We start from the raw sequence: 22240 nt of genomic DNA on the forward strand, positions 1-22240 counted from the left end.
CCTGGTGGGGCAGTGGTGGGGCGTGACGTAAAGAGCCGGGTAACCGATACAGCCTTACCCGGTAGCGAGCACCCGCCTGTGTCGCCATGGCCGGTCACTCGGCAACGGTAAACCGTATAATATGTAGGGGCACCCATAAAGGTACATGGAATTCACGGCAAAGAAAAGACCCAACTCCAGACTACTGCTAGCAAACTTTCTCGGAACAACAAACAATGCAGAATTCACTGGATTATAAAATGCTCAACTCATCACTAAACTATGCATGGTATGTACTTCTTGTTCTTCCTCGTGCTAATCGAGCCTCCTATAGTCTATACCGCCCCAGTCTTTACTCACAAGCTTTTGTTCATGAACCGTCTCTTGGTGAAGCTCAACCACCACTACGCAAGTTAGCCCAGTACATTAATGATAGCTTCATAAAGCTTCACATACCTTGCTCGGCTTTCCAGTTCCATCCGCGTAGATCCTGCTGAGAAGTCTAATAACTAACTCCTGCCTCATTTGACTGATATACCCTCTCAAGGCCTCAGCGTCTGCTCTATCCTTCGGGGGTTGGTAAAGCGCGTTCAGGGGGAATGCAGGATCGCCGGGGAGGGCAAAGTGGTCGAGTGCGGAGGTTTGGAGTGCCTGGATTGAATCCTTATAAGCAAAACGATACTCCAACGTAGCAACCCTGGATAAGCTACCTTCTCGGAATCCCTCAGACTCATGGTCGGCTTGATTTTACTCAAGCAGTCCGAGATCCACAAAATACCATAGATCAACGTCCGATCAGCCGGGCCCTTGATTTCAAAGTTACGGAAGAAAGTGTTGGCCCGGAACAACGTAAGGGTCTCGTCGAGCACATCGTAATGCTCGCTATCTGGGTCGACATCGAGGTCACTCGTGTTTGGTGGCAGTGCCGGGAGGGTATATGCTGGCCCCCTGGTCCTCGTACGGAGTGGGAGAAGGCCAAAGTTTCCTAATTGGAGAAATATCTATCAGAGTTGATGTAACCTAGGAGGTAACGAGGGGTATCGGTGCTTACCGACGACGCGGACGTCAGTATCTTGCAGGAACGCGGAGTGGTAGGCCTGGCAAGCGGTTGATTTTGTTAGTTCCATACGCTCCTGATCGAGGTATTTGGAGGGAAGATAAATGGGTGCTTACTGGCATTATGGGTGGTGGTTGTGGAAATGGGTGCCGTTGTGGTGCGTGAACACTGAATGGAGATTCGCGGTGTTGAGGCTCAGGTTAGAGCTTCCGTCTTGGCACTCCTTTAGACTCGTGGAACATCTTTGCGGGGCGAGAGGGTTGTGTTACCCGGCCTGATCTGGGGACCTTGAGCGGTGGTCAATGATCGATCGCATGCATGCCTATAGCCTAGCTAACGATGATATGAAGTTAATTAAGAATAGTGTCTTCAAAGGTTCATACCTCAAATTTACCTTCCAATAATATCCATCTACAGTAGTCGCACAGAATCAAGGAACTAACGATGACGAGTGAGAGCCTGTGACCGAATCTAGTGGGGGAGGGAAATTCAATACGTATATACGTTAATGACCATGATCATGATATTTCTTCTAGAAAACTTATAATTAACATATACGTACATGTATCTGTCAACACCTCCAGATCTTGATACAGAGTTTTTGATATAATTGTAACTCTAAAGCATATGTATCTATTTTACTTAAAAACGGAACTAATTAAGTACTGTGGCCATGCATACTTACGGTGAAATTAAGGGCCCGTTCGGACAACCTTAGATTATTTCTTCGGATTATTGGGCAGACTGGATTATCAGGTAGCGGAAAAGATAATCATAATACTCATAAAAATGGATAATCTACATGTCGGGATAACGTTAGCTCTCAGAATATCTGTGTTGTGTGGGAATAATTACCTCTGAAGGTGATTGTTTTCTTGGCGGATTATTAGGATAATCAGGAGTTCCAAATGTTGGATTATTCATTTGCACGAACAGCATAGATTATTGTTATAATCCAAAAGTTGATAATCCGTCGTATTATCGCCAATAATCTAGATTATTGGGTTGTCCGAGCGGGCCCTAAGTGTTGTCTCTCGCGATAGCAACCATCAACCTCATCATTTCCTTAAACCAACCAACCACCACCATAACCATGGGAAAAGCCAGGAGGAATTACCTTTGAGTATATAAATAACTATGACTTTAATACACTTAGTTTTAGCTATATATTGGTTGTGGTTTTGTAGGGTCTCAAGTTTGGTGGGGTTGAATGGTTGCCATTGCAAGGCATTAATTGGGACAATACTTAATTTCACCGCAAATACATGTTACGTATATATATGGGTGAAAGTATTACAACTACCACCCGCCCCTATTTTCAACCCAGGGCCTTCAGCTACCGGTGACTAGCACATGGCGTCTAACCTAACAAGTAGTTTATATAGCTATTACTACTACTCGCCCATGATTTACAGTATTTTCCGGGAATGGCCGGTACTCGAGGGGCAGCACGTCGAGCATCTGATCATTAGAATCCAAAACCAGGTCAGGTTACAAGTCATTAAGTTGAATGTATGGTTGAGCCTTATGGGCCACAAACTTTAAAGAGCTGGATTTAAATACCAATATGAGGAAATAAATTGCAATGCGTGGGTAATACATAACTATCTCCACATCGACAAAAGCGATTTAACCCCTAGTTATATATATAGGTCTAGGTGGTGTCAGTACAGATCAGTTGAAAAGCTCAAATTTATTTCTAGATTCGAAATCCCATGGCCAACCAAGTACCTTATCCGAATCCTGAACTGTACGCTAGATTACTAGGTCATATGGTCATTGAGGTCTTAGCCTCTTCTTCCCTTTCCTTCGCTTTTTCTTTGGTCCTACCTGGCCTCCCAACGTTTCGTTCAAAATAGGAGGAGGTCTTAAGCTTGCAGAATGTATTAGATTAAGAAACAATCGCACCCCGGAGCAACTAGGAAGATTGGAATTACCTCCTGTAGAGATCAATCGCTTTCTCGACCTCGGTCATTAGGTCAGGGTATACGACGGAAATGGTCTCCCACACAGCTTTCCACTGATCCCCCTTAGCATGGGCCAGGTGGTTGCGCTGCTCCCTAAGTTTTTCGTATGTGCTTGCTCTTAGATTATTCTTCCCGATCTGCCGAAGATTCTCAAAGACCGAAATAGTTCCCATCGAGATAGCATTGCGGGCAAGGTATTCATTTGTACCACTTTCTGCTGCCATGAACCTCTGTGTAGCAACTGATAAGCTGGCACTTATATAAAAACAGAACGTGGAACTCAATGTGTTTACCTTTTGGTTGAGATTATACAAAACTAGAGTCTTTTCGATCTCCCTTAAAAACATCTCTATCTCCTTGAGCCGCTTTAAATTTTTACCGCTGGGAGGCCGATTGAATCGTAAGACAGGTAAACTAGTCGACAACAGAGATGTGGACGAATACAAGTAGCGAACATGTCCAACTTTAGAGACTCTAGTACAGAACAACTCCTTTAATTTATCGAGCGCGGTGATTGAGAATATGGATTTTTGGATCATTGATATATAGTCGGGGTGAATAGGTTTGGGAATGACCGGGGTTGATGGAATCCCGTCAACCTAATAGTGCAACTAGACCATCTAAATAGTGTTATACCAAGTATTGTAATCGATCGGATTCCATTGATTGTTCTTTGAACTCATGCAGTTTCGCCACTGCTGTAGAAAATACCAAAAAATATCCACAGTATTGGACGAAATGGGAGGGAGCGGGGCCAATGATTGAGCAAGGGAAACTTGCATCATACAGGATCACTGATCTTTTGTAGAAATTTTAGTTATATAACAAACTTTGTAAGAAGTCAGGGCCATCGTATGTGGATATATGATTCGGGCAAACAATGTACATGTGAGCACAGATATATTCACACCAACTGAGGATCACTTCAAGCTATAGTTTAGCTGATCTCTCTAGACCTATTGATGGTGGATTCGTAGGGCTCGACTTCATTGCCCGTAAACTCGATCGAGACCAGGCCCGCTTTAGCTATGTTCACAATATTTGTTAGTGCTATAGCTCATAATACGTAATTAGGCATGAACGAGACTACCCCAATACCGGAGGAAAACTTAGACCAAATGCTGGTAGAGTTCTAAAACTATCTGAGCCATGGGCCACTCTTGGCAATTCAGACTTCAAAAAACTAAGGCATCCGTGTGATATGTTGTGATTGATCATAAATGGCTCGGGTTCTGTATTATCATTGATACCCCTAATCATGGATGATTACCCTAAACCCCCCCTTGCACAAACACTTGTATATATGTGCCTTCAATAAAGAAAGTTAGGGTTAGAAACCAGCTCTCTGTAGGCTTCTGAAGTTTTGATAGATGTATGTATATTTGCCGACATATTCTGTGGAGGTTACAGTACCCGCGGCCTATCTCTAAGCCAATGCTATAACTCATCAGTCATCCAACGTTCAAGTATCATGTGCGTACGCACATATGCAGCCCATTTTTGGGCCAAACATGCACGCACAATGACTCTCTCAAACCATGCAAGAGTCCAATTGACCTATTGATTCTGACAAGTGACTGACCACATGAGGCACCCTTGCCAAGTTTGGTGCATGGTAACACGCGCACGGACACAAATCCGTTCGTTATCCTGGAGTAACTTCAGTTTTGGATCCTCGGTTTAGCAGTCAACCGAATTAATCTTGAGGTACAGAACCGTAGTTACCCATAACCATGTTTCATGTGCTGCCTAGTGAACTGCAAGATATCGGTATTCTGTTGAATTCAAAAATAATACAGAGGTACAAAAACAAAAACAAAAATCCATAATTAACTCCATGATACCTTGCCCATTACGGGTACTTTATAACTATCTCCATTCGTCATCACTCAACATGCGTATGCGTACGGATAAACCGTATAACTAGCAAAGAGTGAGAGCTTGGGAACACAATAAACGTGGCTCTCATTAATTCGATGAGTCCATTTAGACCCCGCCACCTGTATCACAAAGAAATTTCAATGTCGTGTTCCTGGAAATACAAGAGTAAGTAAAGGGGATCGGTCTCACCAGAGCGTTCACAGCCTCCGAGAGCAAAACTCTGACCAGTTCCAGCAGCTGCTTGAGCTTTCTTTGCGGCCTCCGATTTGGCATTCAAGTTCAATGCCGCCACTCCGAGGGCCGTGAGGGCAACTACAGTGGCGAGGGTACTTTTTGTGCTATTGTAGTTACCGAGTTAGCCGGATGAGCCTCGGGGATGTTTAAAGAAAGTTGGGATTGGGAAAACAAACGTGAATGCGCGGGTAAGCATTTCTTATTTGTGAAATATCGAAAATATCAGGATGCTAGTAAAGGGATACTGCGGATAATTCAGGAAAGCTCGGAGCAAGAAGGGGGGCAGTAGGGCCCATTTGTACCCGTAGTTGGTATCATCCCACCTTGTACTGTACCCCCCTTCCCTCTCAACAGTTTTGGGCACACATCGAGATAGGTAGCTACTCTGGACACGCGACTTATCCCGCACTACAGCTGGCGATCGGCGCGAACGTTCAACTTCTCTCCCCACAACTGCTGCTCCCGGGGCGTGGGTGATATCCCTGCCCGCCTTCTCTTCTTCTCTCGCTTCGAACTGGACCATGTTGACGCAAGAAGAGAAATCTTGTTGTCTGGTGCGTGCGTTGTTGCCCGTTATGGCCCGCGGAGGCGGGTCAGTAACTGGACTGCGTGCAATGCTTGACCCATTGGCTGTCTGCAACTGCATTGGATTTTGGTTAGCCAGGGATGCGTGAGGGTGGAGAGCTGAAATACCTACCCCATGATGGTACATGTAGGTACAGCATCAGCTACTAGTAGACCCTTGGAAGCTATTGAATTAAGAGAACCGACTACAATCAATTAGAGTAGTGAATCACTGGACTCGCAATGTCTTATTGCCCTTGTATTCTAGAGCACCCCCTGCAGATATCCATCAAGCAACCACAAATACCCAAGTATTGAATATATAAAAGACAACTATGGATCCCCAACAATTTTCCGTCGGCCTTGGGATATTGCATGATTCAATCGTATTATGAGTGTTCCGGCTGCTTATGTAGGTGAAATGCAATCATCAAGGAATACCTGTGCTTTACCGTATATCGCCGTATGAGTCTTATCCAAACCTTGTACTCCATCTCGAACCTTTGTCTGAAACAAAGAGTCATGGGCAACGATTGACTTCCGGCGGGCTTCCAACAGGTGGGTTTTGAAGCCCCCCTCCCCAAAGGGGTTAATACCCAGAATGAAGCCTCTAGGATGTGGTACGTGCTAGCGGCACGTGTATACCTACTTTGGTGGCCAGGTCGTCAACTAAGCAGAACATATGGAACGTGTACTGTTTCTCCAGTTCAGTTGGGGGTTTCTCCTAAATTTAGTTTAAATCTTGATTTGTACAAAATGACACAAAGCGCGGTTTTCGGGGAAATGATTTGGACTAACCGGGCATAGTCAGTAAATTTGTGGCTTGTACAAACACTAGGGTTTTAACGAGTGATAGTGTGTGAAGTATGCATAATGTAGGTACATCTCATATATGTGAATCTCAACGGAGCTGTGATGCCCAACAGACGGTAGATTTTTAAAAGAGATATCCTCTATAAGCATAGATATATAACACCTTCTGACTCCCGACCACGTGAGATCTAGGTTTTTGAATGATTATTAGGATTTTTCTGGAAAACATTTTACTTTTCTCTGCAGCTGCTTCTTGTTATATCGTGCAAGGGCGTTTTGGCTTAAGCACATCATTTTTTCGAAAGAGGCTGCCGGGATTCCGAAGAATCCGAATCCGCTTGTGGCCACGGTATCCGATATTTGTTGATTAGAAACAGCATGCCGGATAGCTGCGAAAACATCCTAGTAATTATTGCGAACTCCACAAGTTCATAAACAGATAACATATCATATTTTGAGCATCAGTCACGTATATATGCACCAATTCTTATCTGTATTTAAAGTAAGAGTATCTAGGTACTCGTAGCTTTATAGCGTTTCCGAACACGACCAATATTGCATGACATACGAAAAAGCGCCAAATCCACCTTTTTGTATGTCATGCAATATTGGTCGTGTTCGGAAACGCTATAAAGCTACGAGTTGACTACTTACTCGCGACCAGCAACAAGAACCCGAAAATGCACGTCCTAATCTGCAATTTCCATTGGAGTAGAAGTCAAAAATACACCAAAGACTTGCAGCTGCATATTCGGGTTCTTGTTGCTGATCGCGAGTACATGTAGGCTACCAAGAAATGCGTGCAGATAACCGCCTGTGCATCCCGAACTGTGATAGGTAAGTGCCAGCGATCATTGTCTTTTGGCTTGGACCTCCCTCTATAACCTATCAGAGTTGTTAAGTGAACTTAAGCTTTGGGCCGATAGGTGTCCTTTTTCTTTTTGACCGTTGGGCCATTTAGGTTCGGTGGCTGTGTATGTAGTGCCACTGAGGACTGCGTTTGGATCCTCGGTAATCACCATGTTCTATTTTCGGGAGCGGCCATCTACTCCTAATCTCCTATCATCAGGAAGCGGGGACAGAAACATGGTACTTACAGGTGCTCTAAAGCACATCGATACAAGCTAGATGTCTTTGTCCGTATAGATCCTTCTGAATGAAGCCCCTCACTGCATTTATGAAATAAGGGGCAAGGAGAGGTAAAATTTCTCCTGTCAGGTAGAGATGAGAATTCCCTTTTTAGTGGATGTGCATGGCCCGGGTCGCAATGAAAGGTTTCATCTCACACGTGTTGTTGGGATACCATATGAATGAACGTCTCCTAGCCACAGCATGTGGCGGTGAAATATTGCCACGGAGATTGATTGCATCCAGGATTATGAGTTTCCTTCATATTCTAATATCTATAGCCGAGTATCGCCATCCAGAGCTCCGCATGCCGACGCTTTCAAAAATACTACATACTGCTGCCTCTGCCTGAAAACTTAGAGAGACCACACCTCACGGAAACCACAAGCATAACGTGGTTTCTGCCTTATTAAGAGGAAGACAGCAACTCCGCCTAAACACCCTACCATTCGTTTCTACACCTACATCCACACCTCTCGCTCTTGACCTTCAAGGAGTTGACCATAACAGAGTTATTCAAAATGGCGCCCAAGAAGAAGGAAGAGTTCGCGCCTATGGTCAACTGGGTCTACGATGTTGTGTTATGGTCCTTTTCGGGTATGTGATGTGTTTTGGTGCCTTTTGAAAGGAGGTGACGATAAAAGTCCAAACAGCAAGATACTGATATTTGATCCGTTTTACTAGTTCTTGTTGACCTATTCTTCAGAGAAGTACACCCTCGGGGTGCTTTTCGGATTCCGAAGAGAGGTCCTATAATATTTGTCGCCGCTCCCCATGCAAACCAGGTACTTATCTCCAGGACCGATTGCCTTACCCCTCGATACTAATTCGTCCCATAGTTTGTTGATCCTCTCATTCTTATGCGAGCTGTCCGGCTCGAATCACGACGCCGTATCGCTTTTCTTGTTGCCGAAAAATCCATGCGCCGCAAGTTTATCGGTTGGCTTTCTCGTTGTGTCGGCGCTGTTCCCGTATCACGCTCTCAGGACTTAGCGAAGGCCGGGCAGGGTCGCATTTATCTCCCGGATGCTGAAGGCCAGCCTCTTAAGATTCGTGGTGTTGGGACAAAGTTTACTACGGAAGTTACCCCCGGCGGTTCATTGACATTGCCGTCCGTCCCGGGGCAGGCAGGCGCTAGCACCGATGTTGCAGAAATCTTAAGTGATACCGAGATAATACTTAAGAAACCTTTCAAGGGTGATGTGGCTTTACGACAATTGCAGCAGGAGTCTGATGAGGGGAAGGGAACTAAATATAAGGTTGCACCGAAGGTCGATCAGACTGAGGTATACGATGCTGTATTTCACAGATTGAACTCTGGGGGTTGCGTAGGCATCTTTCCGGAGGGTGGTAGTCACGACAGAACGGAATTGTTGCCTCTGAAAGGTACGTTTTTATGTTGCATTTGGGTTGGTCATTATTTGGTGGCGATCCGCTTCTATCCGATTTAAGTAAACCGGCTAACATACCTTTAGCTGGTGTGGCTATCATGGCTCTCGGTGCTCTTTCTGCAAATCCAAACTGTGGCCTTAAAATCGTGCCAACAGGAATGAATTATTTCCATGCGCATAAATTTCGGTCACGAGCCGTTATCGAATTTGGAGCACCTATCGATGTCCCGAAAGAGCTTGTGGAACAATATTCGAGAGGAGAGAAACGTGAGGCTGTCAGGGCCCTTTTGGAAATGATTTACAACGGATTGGTATCAGTTACTGTCCCCTCACCGGATTACGATACACTCATGGTGCGTGCTTATGAGCTCCTAATTCTATTTCATTTTTTGTGCTGATTTTTCTAGGCTATCCAAGCTGCAAGGAGACTGTATAAGCCTACCAACAAGAAATTGCCCCTTCCAATGGTAGTTGAATTGAATAGAAGATTGGTAACTGGATACACTCACTACAAGGATGACCCCCGTATAATACATCTCCGAGAATCGGTTACCGAGTACAATCGCCAACTCCGCCTTCTTGGTCTTCGAGATCACCAAGTGGAGTATGCCAAGTTCTCGGTATTCCGGGTGGTTTTTACTTTAATCTACCGCATTGGTAAACTAGTAGTACTCGCTCTTGGCGCTCTCCCAGGATTTATTCTCTTCGGGCCGGTTTTTATAGCTACAAAGATTATCTCCCGAAGGAAGGCAGTAGAAGCTCTTAAGGCTTCTACTGTTAAGGTCCAAGGAAAAGATGTCATGGCTTCTTGGAAGCTTCTTGTTGCCTTGGCTTTTGCCCCGGTTCTATACAACTTTTACGTTGTTATCCTTTGCTATTGGACCTACAGCCATAGAGTATTTGGTTTAATGCCGGATTGGGTGCCGATTATTTTTGTTGCGATATTTGGGTGGATTCTATTCCCTACAATCACCTTTGCCGCACTAAGATTTGGTGAGATTGGGATGGACATCTTTAAGTCTCTTCGACCGCTAGTCTTATCTCTGAACCCTACATCTGCCAACACCATTGTTAAACTCCGCCAAAGGCGCGCAAAGCTTTCGATTGAAGTTACAGACTTAATCAATACCCTTGGCCCTGAGCTTTTCCCTGACTTCAACTCTGCACGTATTGTCGAAGATCCCTTCCACAAGGATAGCAATATACCACCAATCACTATTGGACGTCGCGATTCAGAAGTTTCCTCAGATGGATTCTCGCCTGTATCCGAACACGGGCAAAGCTCGGGATTTGGATGGTCTGGTAATAACTTGCCGCGAAACGAGAGTTTCGCTAATTTGGGAAGTATTGGTTTATTCGCTAGTCGACCGGCTAGTCGAGCTAGAAGTCGAAGCAACAGCGGAGGCTTTCCTATCAAGGCATTTAGTCAAGTAGACGAGAGTGCCGGCCAGGCGGAGTTTGAGGAGGTTAGTCGAAGAATTAGCACGGCAATGGCTGAACGCCGAAGGGAAAGGAGCCGCAGAAGAAGTGGGTCACGGGGCTGGATAGTGGAAGGTGAAGGTGAGGGGGAAGAGGAAGAGGAGGTGATGGAAATGGAGAGCACTAGTGCTAGCGAGGAAGAAGCTGCCGCGGAGGGAAAGAAATCTATTTAATCTGTTTGTGTTTCAGCGGACTGTCGGATGGTTAACAAAAGGGTTGGGTTTTTATTTTATTTTTATTTCTGTTTCTACCTTTTATCCTTCACTGAGTTCGATGGTCATTCCTCCTGTAGTTGAAACTCGCCGCCCTTTCTAGCGAGTGAAGTTGTCATTTGAACCCCGCGCTTGCCTGTCTATCCTTTCCCAGCGTATGGTACAGTGCCCTTCTCCTTTGTTGTTTGGTTGGTTTGGTCTGGTTTGGTCTTCACTTTACTTTCGGGGGCGGTGAGTGGGCGGAATTATGTAATGCGGGTTTGCGTTTGATATTGATATTGTACTGCTTTTAATAGGGGTTGGTATGTTGGACGGAGTGGATATAGATTTGGTATAGTTAGTTTCATCTAGTGGTTAATACCCAGGAAATTTGATATTTGAAATATTTTCATGGTGGCTCAATCGAAACTGTAATCTTTGCATGCGAGTCATAGCAAATCACTCGGCAGGTGCTTCCACTGTCGGTGTCCCTTGTTCGGGCCCTCCCCCCGCACACCCACCCCCCTCAAAGGTTCGGATGTATTCGGATCATGGGATTACTTGGGCTGAGAGGCAATCTAATTGGGACCAATCCTTAGTTGGATTCGGGCGTTGCGGTCAATCACAGCTTATCACTCGCTCCAGCTTTAGTTTGTCTGGCACCATCCATAAGTGAAGCACATGATTGTGGAAGTGGGTAAAAGAAAGTTGCATCTTGAATCAATATTATCAAATCTCGAAAATAATCACCTATGAAGGAGGTGATCAGAGTGAATTAACAAGAATTAATAGAGACCGTTACCGTAGGGCCTAAGATAAAATAACACACCAGACGCTCTTGGCACCCCTAAATAACTTGAAATTTGGCCATCCCCGTCCACCATCACAGGAGGACCGCCATCACCGCGTGAGCGAGTGTACCTACTTTAGGCGATAAAATTCTTATGTAATATAGACAGGGCGGTTGGTTAGGGTAAATTAAGTCGATTAGTTGGCGACATAAGCTATTTCTGCCTTCACAACTATTGGATCGAAGCTGGATACATCGCGTTATTGAACAAAAAGGTCACATAGTAGACACTTGTACTCATATATCTTCGTGAACGATAGAAATTCATAATTAATATATCACTCTAGACAGCAATTCACCAGGTCCACCACACTTTCATTCCTTTTCCTTTATCTTTTCGCGGAGGAAAGAAAAGAAAGCATTCTGGGTCATACCGACACTCCTCCTATTGGTCAAGACGCAAAAAAGTAGACGCAAAAAGCAAAAATCCTCAAGGTCATCCTAGCAGCCTGATGTTTTTGATTACGAATGACATAACCGCCTCCCGCATCCAAATCGCCGAGAAATTGAAAGCAAAGATAAGATATAGAAACAACACAAGATTTAGTTTACTACCTTAACCAGTTGCACTAGTTTGTACCTGTGACAGCAAGCCTATAGCAAAAAAAAAAAAAAAACGTCAGTAATGTTATTTTGAAAGGGTTTATTAAATTGGGTACCGACTTCATCAAATGCTCCATAAAAGTTTGCAACGACACATCGTCCGTAAATATAGTCTGTGCATTCTGTGGGACACCGCCATACCCGCCCGAAGTGTGTGTAGTTGAGGGGTTAAGCTTTGAAAGCAGAAAACGCGCTTGGGAACCACCAGCATCGCAGACGATAAATCGAGGCAATGGGAAACGATCTGCAATGAGTTCACGGGCATCTTCTTTCGGAAGCTCCAAAAGCTCCCTAAAGTTCTCATATCCCTCCTGATCTTGATAACCAATCTTCTTCCACTCGGCAATAGTTTCCCCGTGGAAAATGAGAATATGAAAGTACGTGTCCAGTAATAAGATAGTGTTGGGTTGAATGGATGTAGAGTCCAATAGAACTGGCCTTGGCGGCTCGTCAAATGTATATGAATCCAACGTAGGTTGTATCATGATCAATGAATTGCCGACATCCTCGCGGTCGATAACATGTCGGTAAAATGCAGTTTCGTCAGGACTGTTATTGAAAACTTGCAAAAATTGGGAGCGTCTTAGATGGAACATGAACTGTGGGTATAAAGTAAAGTTTTTCTCTAGTCTGAACGAGGTAGGGTCGTCTTTACGGTAATCCGCGAATCGGGAACACAGTCTGATGAGCATTCTGTCTACCCACCGGAGAACGTCTGGGCCGTCGTCAACATCGGCTTTGAAAACCGCAATACGAGCCATGAGGACTGCGGCCGTCTCCTGATCGAAAGATTGTGCGAGGGATGGGTCGCCTGTGGAGCCGCTGAAGTCACGGCCAATAGTGGTCACTCGGAGGTGGAATTGTCCGGATGAATGTTGATAGTAGGTAAGAAACTGAATAAGACCCTTTTGAGAACCCTGCTGTTGCTGGGCAGGCCCTGCTTGAGAGGCAATTTCGTAGTAAGTTGCGACGGAGGTGCTGGGATTGATGCCGCACATCTTCCATGAGCAAGTGTTACCGATTCCAACTTCAGTTTCACCAACGGAAGTTGATTTCTTATTCATAGAGACAGCATGGCCGATCAACCCTGTAACCTTAAGCTCTTTCGTAGTCAAAACTTCCATCGAAGCGTTGAATCCCATGAGGAGATTGTCGTTGGCGTCCTTGTCAAATATCTTGACAAAACTTTGCCTAAACATAGACGAAGTAAAACTGTCGGTAAGGATCATGTGGCCGCCAGTGTTATTAGCGAGTGACTTCATTTCTAATAAACCAACTTGATCCAAACAGCCCGCGAAGATATCCACAATATGCCCATTATGCGCAACCCTTTTAGCCATGTTCTCATAAAACTAGATCGAAACATGTTAGTATCCATATTAGCCAATCTTATCCTAGAGAAACACGCACCTTTGTAGCCTTCTTATAGTACTTGATGTTATCTCTTTCAATATCATGATGGGACCGGATGGGTTCCCTAAGTTCGGGCCCAACTACAAGACCTGGACCCTCTGTTCCAGGTCCACCAGCAAACAGCATAATCCTTGCACCGGTATTTCCAAACGAGGTCTCCAACAAACCTACAGCAACACTCAAGGCCACGCCTGTACATCTCAGGGGACGCTTGTCATTGGCGACTGGCCAAGGGTCTTTTTGGAGCTGCTCAAGGACATTGGTCAATTGGAACTCGCATTGCTGGACGGGTAGCAGGAATCTCGAGGATGGTGGCATGTGAGGTGGCACTGGACGGCCTGGTGCCATAGGTTGTTGTTGGGGGCGAAGACCAGCAGCAAGAAGTCCAAGCATTTCCTGGACCTGCTTTGCGGTGTAGTCCTTATTTCCACGGAACACATAGGACTTGGCGCATTCGGTGTAGCCAAGTTCGTGGACGTGAGTCTAATAGGACTTAGTTTTAAATAGATTATCAAAGAATTTTAATAATGTGTTACCATAGTTCCATAAGTAATCAATCCCACCAACGCATGCGGAGGCAACAAACTCAAGCTCACAATCAGTGATTCCTTGAGAGTCTTCAGAGAATCCTCCTCTTGGCAGGTGTCAACAACAAACAAGAAGATTGGTGGTGCTGATGCTGGACGAGCAAGCTTATACTCAATGGTGGAGAACGCAGGAGAAAGCTCAAGTGGCCATGAGTTGGGTCCAATATCCTTGTAATGGGGCGGAAGCTGGTTCCTCTGCAGACAGAAAGGACAGATCCAAAGCTTTGCGCGAGCATCAACTTGACTATTACGATATATTTAGCTTGATCTAAACTTTGCGTTGGATATAAAGAACTATACCAGTAAGGGTTGAGAACAGCCCGGCAAGGGTTCTTGCAGGTTACTGGTTCATACTGGACCGGAGGTTGTTCTTTCACCTTCAGAGGAGTGTAGAGAACACCGATTGGAACAACAAGTCGACTCGATTCCAGGCGGTTACTGGGAAAGACGTTCCAACTATAATCATAGATGTCAGTTTAACGTTGTCATCACAGATTAGTATAAACAAGTTGTATACCTCAAACGAACGCCATCCTTTTCTTCCTCCGTTACCCAGGCATCTTTCAACTGTTCCATGTCCATGATTTCAGACCTTTAGTAGGTAACTGGCGCAGTTTTTATAGTTAGGTAAGGGCGAGATAGATAATCTCGCAGATTGAAGGGCTGTATTTGTGAAAGATTCGACACCGCCTGGAGCAGTAGCAGCGGTGATACTGTAGTGTAGTGGGGGGGAAGTGACAAGAGAATGGGATGAAGGTGTGGAGGAGGGATGTGGCTGCAATTTAGGCCAGATCGCTCACTTTGAGGATTGAGTTGTGGCGCAGCACACCAGAGCTTATATGTGGCTGTGGAGGCTCCCGCCGTAGACGCATTAATATTGATACTAATTGATATTATTACCAAATCATTTATTAGATTACTAAAATCGCTTTCGAATATTGATATTGTAAATGGTTTAGAGGATTCCAGTTCTGGGCATCTTAGATTTTATGCACGAGTGATAGCTAATGATCAAAACTACTAAAGCTCCAAGCCCAGAAATGGAATGAATTTATCTGTTTCATGTAACATACAAAGGGCTGCTGCCTGTGTTCATATCATGCTCTAGAGCTTGGACAAACTAGCAACCTTTTCGTCGAAAAGCTTTTCAGCTTCCTGCCACACTCTAGTAGTGCTCCTATCTTTCAGAGTCAACAAGCTTGGGAGTAAGTCATTACTAAATGCCTCACTTGCCTCACGAGGGAGGAGAGTTGGCAAGTGATCAATTGAGATGACAGAAAGTGGAGGCTCTCCGTTAACTTCGACTGGTACGGTAGGCTTGTCGAAGGTTGTGTTGATAGAGTAGATCGGGATAGGGTTGTGAGGATTGGTGGTGTCACAACTGACGTCAACAACAACTGACAGCTTACGGCTGGGGTTTTCTAGGGACTCCTTGTTGACAAAGTGAGGGATCGGTGTGTTGAGGTAGATGCAGTTCACGAAAATGTCGGCTTTCCAAAATCAGACTTCTGTTATAACATATATTGAAAGAGGCGTTGACTTACACTCAACAATCTCCACGAAAGGACCTCCCTTAGCAGTTTCGGCCATGTCCCACTTCAAGACATTCTCAGTAGGGATACCAGCCTTAAGGCATAAATCGACGGCACCTCTCCCACATCTTCCGAGCGCGCCAATGACTAACACTCTGGGTTGCCTTCCGCTCTTCTTGGCTATTTTACAGCTTTTGTCAATAACGCTTCCATTTGAAAGTATTAGAATGAAGAAAAATCGACTCACCACCCTCGGCTACAAGTTCCTTGACATATTTGATCAATGCATCCTCGTTAGGGTATGGTTTAACATCCCTAACCTCCTCACTAGGGTTCAACAACTGCTTGGCCCAAACTTCAACTCCGAGAGCAGCTCCGGCGAAACCAGCATGATATCCAAAGGCTGCGACACGGCGGCCCGACTCATCCTGGAGGAACTCCAGGTCGAGCAAGGTCCCGTTACCGGCAGGGAAACGGGAGAGAACATCCCTCCAGCCACCCTGGTTCTTGTAGCAGTGCGCGAACTGGACATGGGTGTGCTTGAGAGGGACTGTACGGTTATGAGAATATTGATCAAGGAAACTTAAAAGAACGAAGTGAGTAAATGAAATAGCTTACAATCATCCTCAGGCAACTCCTTCAATCCAATGATGATGTGATCCGCCGGTGCCTCTACTCATTTGTTAGCTACTCACTCCCGGTGAAAAAGAAGTTCAGAACATTTGGATATTACCAGTCCATGAGCCCTCCGGAAGTAGCGTGCACCCGACCCTATGCTCAATTAGTCCTACTATTTGAATGAAATCTACTACGCGGGGTCATACTTCTCGAACTCCTCGTCCTCGAAGATCCTCTGCACGCTGCGCTCAACATTGACTTCATAGCCAGCATCCAACAATGCTTTCGCGGTAGTGGGGGTTACTATTCATATTTATCAACTGATGCTCTTTGGATATTTATTATAGTTTGTAAAAAAGGAGGGGTCGGGTCTTACGAGCAGAGCGGTGCTCAAGAGGTTTAGCTATAGATAACAACACCCTATTGTAAGCTCAAAGCTATGACTCACTGAATGCGAGAATCTCGAAATATAAAGGAGGAAATAATGTGTACACTCAGCCCTAAGATGAAGAACAGTTTTTCCTGCCATTGTTATTTGTATGGTACCGATGTTGGGTATCTGAATCAAAATCAATGCGCTCAGCGAGGTGGTTCGGAGGGGTCTTTTGACGGAGGAGGGGGCGGGGCAAGTGTAGGAAGCCACAACCTAAATAAAAACTTTTTTTTTTAAAAAAAAAATGCTAGGCCAATTTCAAATTTTTCTTTAGTCCCTGTCGCTCGCTCCTGTCGCTCGCTCCTGTCACTCATCATGTACATGACGCAGCTAGAGCAAGCCCCATCCACCGGTACCCGAGGAGCTCCTTCTCGAACAGCGGTGTTCTACATAAACATTGCTCAACTTTCACGATCTAATGTACAGGTGAATCCATATGATTTTAAGTCTGCTTCAAAACCAAATTTCTGAACTCCTAATTCCGGACCTCACTGCCTAAGGACACACCAGGATGATATCCATTCATTCCCGAAAATGAGACACAACAACGAGCAGAAAACGAGATCATAAAGAAAAATATCTCCTCCTTACAGCAGAAGGTACGATAGGAAAGGAGATCAAAGATCAATGACAGCTGTATAAAGGACCAAGCCCCAAATTCTCAAGCTCACAAAACAAACCATCCTCATCAACTCATGTTTTGGCTATTCGAATAGTTGTAAGAGGGTCAATTTCTTGCTCTTTTTCATGACAAAATTATACTTCGTAACTAGCATCACCCCTCCCCCCGCCACACACACACTCCCTTTCGCATCATGCAGTGCACTGATTAGGCCAAGTAACCTGTCATGAAAGTTAGTAATTCGAAGTTAAGAAGTGTAAACCTTTAATACAAACATACCTAGACGTTCACCATCCAACCGCTCCAAGTACTCTTTCTCCAAAAGAATGTCTATACATTTCTTGATATCAGGAATCTTGGGTGTGAAACGGGACTTGATCTGCGCAATTGTTTCCTGGACCAATACAACATGCTTGAGGACTTTTCGGGCCTTCATGATGCGGACGATCGCGGACTATATTTTGTTCTTATCAGCGCCTGCTTTGAATTTCTAGAAATTGGAGTTTCCTCACCTGCATCAGTAGTTTTCGGTCTTCTTCAATAGTCTTGTGTGTCTCTTCAACTTCCTGCTTTTGCTCTGCTCTAACTGCCATGTTTAGGTTCACACGAATCTTCTTGCTCTTGAAGTCAAAGTTGAGCGCATAAGAGCTTCCTGGCTCAACCTTTTTTGCAGGAGCTACAAGCGTCAGAACCTTCGCCTTTAGAAAGACCATCAAAGCTGGCTCTAAGTATTCCTTCGATAAACCAGTAGATTTTTCTATTTCCTCGTGTGAGACCGTCGTAGCATCATTGAACAAAAGAAGCATGGCCATTTGATATGTTGAGACTTGAAAAGTGTAGGGTATCTTAGTCGCCTTGCAATAGCTGGCCTTCAATTCACCCTTGCACAAATGCCATAACCACGTCAATTTCCTCCCATTGTGCTTCTCGTTATAGAAATTGACAAATCGGGTGTATGTTTGCACGATGACTTCCGGGATATTGAAAGGAGTAGTAGGAGGATTCAAGGGCCAGAATGATGTTCCCAAAACTTGGCATGTGAAATCCACACCACCCGCCGCACTCTCGCCTTTCCCTTCGAGCCATGCCTTGTACGAATCATTCAGATCTTTAGAGATTTGCATGTCTTGGAACATTCGCTGGAGTTTGTTAGTATACTCGAAGCCGCAGGCCTCTTTCAATTTACCGATCATGCTAGTTTCGGCATCATCTGACGCAGAAGTAAAGTTGACCAAACGTTTCGCTAACATCTTGGAATAAAACTTCTGAAACACATCCTTATCCTCAACATATTTGAAGACGGTCATGATAGCAGTAAGTTTATTCTCAAGGTCCGCCTCTTCCGCACTCTTAGCGCTTTTGCGTAGGAGAGAATCTGCATATTTTGCCAGAAGCTCGGGCGACTTTGTGGACGCTGACTTGCAGACCTTATTGCGGTTGACAAACTCGCGACATGCATTATCCAACGAACGAACAAACTCCGCCTCGCTTTTGAATGCAACATCGACAAGGTTTTTGTATTGTGCATGCACTTCCAAAAGCGCGTCCACATAAATTTTAGGCTCAAGATTATCCCCACCTTCATCAGCAATCTTGTCAACTGCTGACAGGCCAGCTCTCCGAACATGTGCTTCGAATTTTGTACGTAAAGGATCTAGACCATCTGGTATCCGAGAAAGAAGATTGTACATGCGCTGGAGGTCGCTCTGTCGATCATTGTCCAAAAGTACTTGGAACTCTTCCCGTAATAATGAAGCATGCTCTTGAATGAGCACCTTCTGGCATGTTTTCATCAGTGGTTGGAAGATATCAGGATGAAGATACATTTGCACACGCCCTTCTTCCTCATTTAATCTCGTTTCCGCCTATTTGTGCACTAAATTAGCAATAAGCCCATTTTTTTAGATCACTATAATACTGACCTTTTTCATATACTCAACAACGCTGTTTTCCGCAACGAATTGTTTTGATTCCATCTGATAATATAAGGTTGTAGCCTCGAGGAAGGGTTTCTCAAAGAATTTCCTGTAAACATCGAGAGTCGATTTCGAGGAATCGCTTTCGTCCAATCCAAGAGAAACAAATGAATCTACAATGCTCTTGACCATTGCTGTTTCAATGGTTTCCCCATTCCGCTGCTTCTCAACAAGCTTCAGTACACCGTCCATTACATGCTTCTGAACGTGGTCGAAAAGATCGCATCTCCAACGGACAAGGTGCAGCTATCGAATGATTGTCAGCTATACATGGATAATCCATCGGTAGAGTGAATCATACTGTGTAAACGTCATAAATATTCTTCTTGCCCTCGTCCATCTCTCTTTTCACCCAGTGTCGGTTTAAGTATCGGAATAGATGGTTAATATACTTGGCGGCGGTCGTGTATCGGTCCCATTCTCGAATGTAAAATGCCAGAAGGGCCTCGTCTGCATGGCTTTCCGAATCCTAGACCTATAGATTAGCAAGGCTGTAATTCTGCGCATGTAACAAGTCCTATACCCACAGTTTTTAGAGTCCCAAGATGCCTGCTTAGGTACCCAATCAAGTTGTTGTAAAGGTCCTCTCCAAGTAGGTGGGCTAAAAATCCATGGTAAATATATCAGTATAATCTGCAGAATAACAAACTAGATGACGACAGACCACCTCGATGAACAGCTCCGTTGTTTTGCAGAGTCTGCGGACTTGAGTTGACAGCTTTCTGAGATGTACAAAAGTTGTGAACAGCACTAGATATTACTGTCAGCGACTAAGCGCCATGTGAAGATTGTATCTGGGGTTTTCGTACGTGTAAACGCCCATGTACTGGTAAAACTGTTAGCATAGGGCACAGCTGATAACGATAATGCAAATAGACGGAAAAGAGGTAAAGCTTACGGTGTTCATGTCTACTCCACTATTGAGATCTTTCATGATCTTTTCGACACCCTCTTCCAGATAAGCCCATCTGAGAGTATGATAGTATTTAGCTTCCGCGAAACAGATCTAGGCTGGACAAACTCTCAAAAACTCACGTCTGCACCAAATCTTCTCTATTGGGTGTCTTTGGTTGCATTATGATGAGATGGGCACCAAGCCGTAAACTGGTAGCGTGTTATAGTTTCAAGGTACCAGAGCTGATTTTAGGAAATAAGTCCGTACTGCGGAGATGGGCTAGGCTGAACGGTCGGGAGCGTACCTCTAGAAAGGTGAAGCTTTTGATCCGATGACAGTGAGCTAAAGATAGAGGCGGTGGGGTAACCGTGGAGAGGGGTTGAAGTTGATAGATGGTGAGTCTTGAGTTGAGGAGGGGAGGATGGGGAGAAAAGGTGACGGTAGAGGGGAACTTTCCAAGGGAGGTGTGTGGTGGAGCAGTTCCAGTGGAGGTGTGAGTGAGGCTGGGCAACGCAACAGACAGACGCTTATGCGGCGGTGGTTTGCTCGCTGTGAATTTCTAGGTATCTGCCCCACCCACTCATATCCCGGGGCGGCTCAACTACAGTACCTACATACTATTGTAAGCTCCCCTCCGAATCAGATTCTGTGTTGCACTCCAACTCCCGGCCCGAGCTCAAGGTCCACCCGAAATCCCGTATGTAATATTAGTGATGATATCAATATATCCCGGTTACCATTCTTACCCCACAAGCTGCAAGTTGCGTTATGCAAAAATCCACCTACATCACAACTCAGGGTCTACTTACGACGTGGTAGAGGAGTCGGGTTACACAAAGAGAAGCTTAAAACACCACCGCCATCGAGTTCTTAGGATCTCTCCTACATGTAATCAAGCTTATCTTGATTCTTATTTTGTACGTCGATAAAAGCAAGGTCCCCCAGTAAAAACAAATAAATAAGCACCATAATTGCTTGGAAAGACATTGTTCTCGGGAATAGTACTAGGACATAAGTTTTCAAAATTTTGCAGCCCGCTGCCATTCAAAGATTTGAATGTATGGGACGCTATCAAATCTATGAAAATTTTAGTCTGTTCTTGACACGGCCGGCTCGACTCGGCCCATCTTTTTTTTTTTTTTTTTTTTTTTTTTTGCTTTTGGCCATGGTTGTGTGGTTGGTTAGGGTGGCTAGACATTGGTACTTTAGCTATAAAAGGGTATAATTTTTTACATAAATTTAGAGTAGTATCAATGAAATATTCACATTTACCTTGCTCATACAACTACATATATGTACATATAGAGACTATGGTGCCGGCCCTAATAAACCTATAACAAAAACCGTGCTCCAAAATACCGAACGCCAAACCTATATATCAGACGTACCCCAGCACCTAAGACAGAAAAGTAATTAAAATGACCAATCTGTAGAGAATCACAAGAGCTACAGAATTGTCACTCCAATTTATGCCTATTTCAAGACCTCGAAGCACTGATAGGTTTGTAAAAATGGGCACTTTAGGTCTAATGATGCATGGGTGCCAAAACCATCTTAAAAACTACGGTTAGAGTGATTTATTCGGGAACACATAAATTAAGTGAAAAAGGGATTATTCTGCTCCTAAAACCACGATATACGCGTAGATAAATCGGTTTTTAGTCTTGACCAATGGTGGTGGCTGCGCGTAGGTTTATGATCACGACCGGCACCATACATGTATTGGGGTTAATGTGCATACGTGCCGGTCATGTATCTTTTACCTACATAGAGTACATGTGTGTATTAGTCATTCTAAATACACATGGAGATACCCAACTAAAAAATAGCCGCCAGGCGTGGAACAGAAGCGTAGGCCTAAGTTAGAAAACATAGTTATGAACACTTTCATTTAATTGTCTGAGCCATATCACAGAGAACAGCGTATAATGTAGTCAATTACATCTATCCCCTACATGCACGCACTGCGGACGAAGCCCTAAGCCACGATGTAACTTCCCAGGAGCGAGACTGGCATATGCATGCTA

The 22240-nt window shown here is 44.6% G+C and overlaps 8 protein-coding genes across 8 annotated transcripts; 1 reads left to right on the top strand and 7 right to left on the bottom strand.

The window, feature by feature from the left end:
- Positions 1-335: 335 nt before the first annotated feature.
- On the bottom strand, positions 336-1158 carry LAJ45_00332 (uncharacterized protein; the record flags this gene model as incomplete). The annotated part of the gene is made up of 5 exons (XM_046109933.1): positions 336-383; positions 436-630; positions 690-964; positions 1031-1076; positions 1153-1158. 5 exons carry the CDS (start codon positions 1156-1158, stop codon positions 336-338), a joined length of 570 nt encoding a protein of 189 aa, XP_045976626.1.
- Positions 1159-2812: 1654 nt separating this feature from the next.
- LAJ45_00333 (uncharacterized protein) lies at positions 2813-3350 on the bottom strand (the record flags this gene model as incomplete). Its single annotated transcript, XM_046109934.1, has 3 exons — positions 2813-2903; positions 2974-3233; positions 3297-3350. 3 exons carry the CDS (start codon positions 3348-3350, stop codon positions 2813-2815), a joined length of 405 nt encoding a protein of 134 aa, XP_045976627.1.
- A 590-nt stretch (positions 3351-3940) lies between these two features.
- On the bottom strand, positions 3941-4856 carry LAJ45_00334 (uncharacterized protein; the record flags this gene model as incomplete). Its single annotated transcript, XM_046109935.1, has 6 exons — positions 3941-4029; positions 4102-4124; positions 4417-4440; positions 4489-4653; positions 4729-4760; positions 4848-4856. The coding sequence occupies 6 exons, from the start codon at positions 4854-4856 to the stop codon at positions 3941-3943; spliced, it is 342 nt and encodes a 113-aa protein (XP_045976628.1).
- Positions 4857-5340: 484 nt separating this feature from the next.
- On the bottom strand, positions 5341-5830 carry LAJ45_00335 (uncharacterized protein; the record flags this gene model as incomplete). The annotated part of the gene is made up of 3 exons (XM_046109936.1): positions 5341-5362; positions 5421-5758; positions 5816-5830. 3 exons carry the CDS (start codon positions 5828-5830, stop codon positions 5341-5343), a joined length of 375 nt encoding a protein of 124 aa, XP_045976629.1.
- Positions 5831-8144: 2314 nt separating this feature from the next.
- On the top strand, positions 8145-10666 carry LAJ45_00336 (uncharacterized protein; the record flags this gene model as incomplete). Its single annotated transcript, XM_046109937.1, has 5 exons — positions 8145-8220; positions 8308-8408; positions 8463-9009; positions 9099-9367; positions 9422-10666. The coding sequence occupies 5 exons, from the start codon at positions 8145-8147 to the stop codon at positions 10664-10666; spliced, it is 2238 nt and encodes a 745-aa protein (XP_045976630.1).
- A 1437-nt stretch (positions 10667-12103) lies between these two features.
- Positions 12104-14719, bottom strand: LAJ45_00337 (uncharacterized protein; the record flags this gene model as incomplete). Its single annotated transcript, XM_046109938.1, has 6 exons — positions 12104-12128; positions 12198-13489; positions 13548-14033; positions 14087-14381; positions 14438-14593; positions 14655-14719. 6 exons carry the CDS (start codon positions 14717-14719, stop codon positions 12104-12106), a joined length of 2319 nt encoding a protein of 772 aa, XP_045976631.1.
- A 583-nt stretch (positions 14720-15302) lies between these two features.
- On the bottom strand, positions 15303-16816 carry LAJ45_00338 (uncharacterized protein; the record flags this gene model as incomplete). Its single annotated transcript, XM_046109939.1, has 9 exons — positions 15303-15314; positions 15371-15627; positions 15682-15849; positions 15917-16219; positions 16288-16341; positions 16403-16440; positions 16494-16590; positions 16664-16690; positions 16780-16816. 9 exons carry the CDS (start codon positions 16814-16816, stop codon positions 15303-15305), a joined length of 993 nt encoding a protein of 330 aa, XP_045976632.1.
- A 733-nt stretch (positions 16817-17549) lies between these two features.
- LAJ45_00339 (uncharacterized protein) lies at positions 17550-20953 on the bottom strand (the record flags this gene model as incomplete). The annotated part of the gene is made up of 13 exons (XM_046109940.1): positions 17550-17563; positions 17622-17796; positions 17855-19207; positions 19265-19564; positions 19620-19787; positions 19846-19919; positions 19983-20068; positions 20128-20144; positions 20217-20286; positions 20354-20371; positions 20424-20455; positions 20518-20772; positions 20951-20953. 13 exons carry the CDS (start codon positions 20951-20953, stop codon positions 17550-17552), a joined length of 2565 nt encoding a protein of 854 aa, XP_045976633.1.
- Between the last annotated feature and the right edge of the window lie 1287 nt (positions 20954-22240).

The sequence above is a fragment of the Morchella importuna genome (assembly GCF_003444635.1).
Source record: "Morchella importuna strain M04M26 chromosome Unknown Morimp01GS001, whole genome shotgun sequence".
In the NCBI taxonomy this organism is placed as follows: Eukaryota; Fungi; Ascomycota; class Pezizomycetes; order Pezizales; family Morchellaceae; genus Morchella; species Morchella importuna.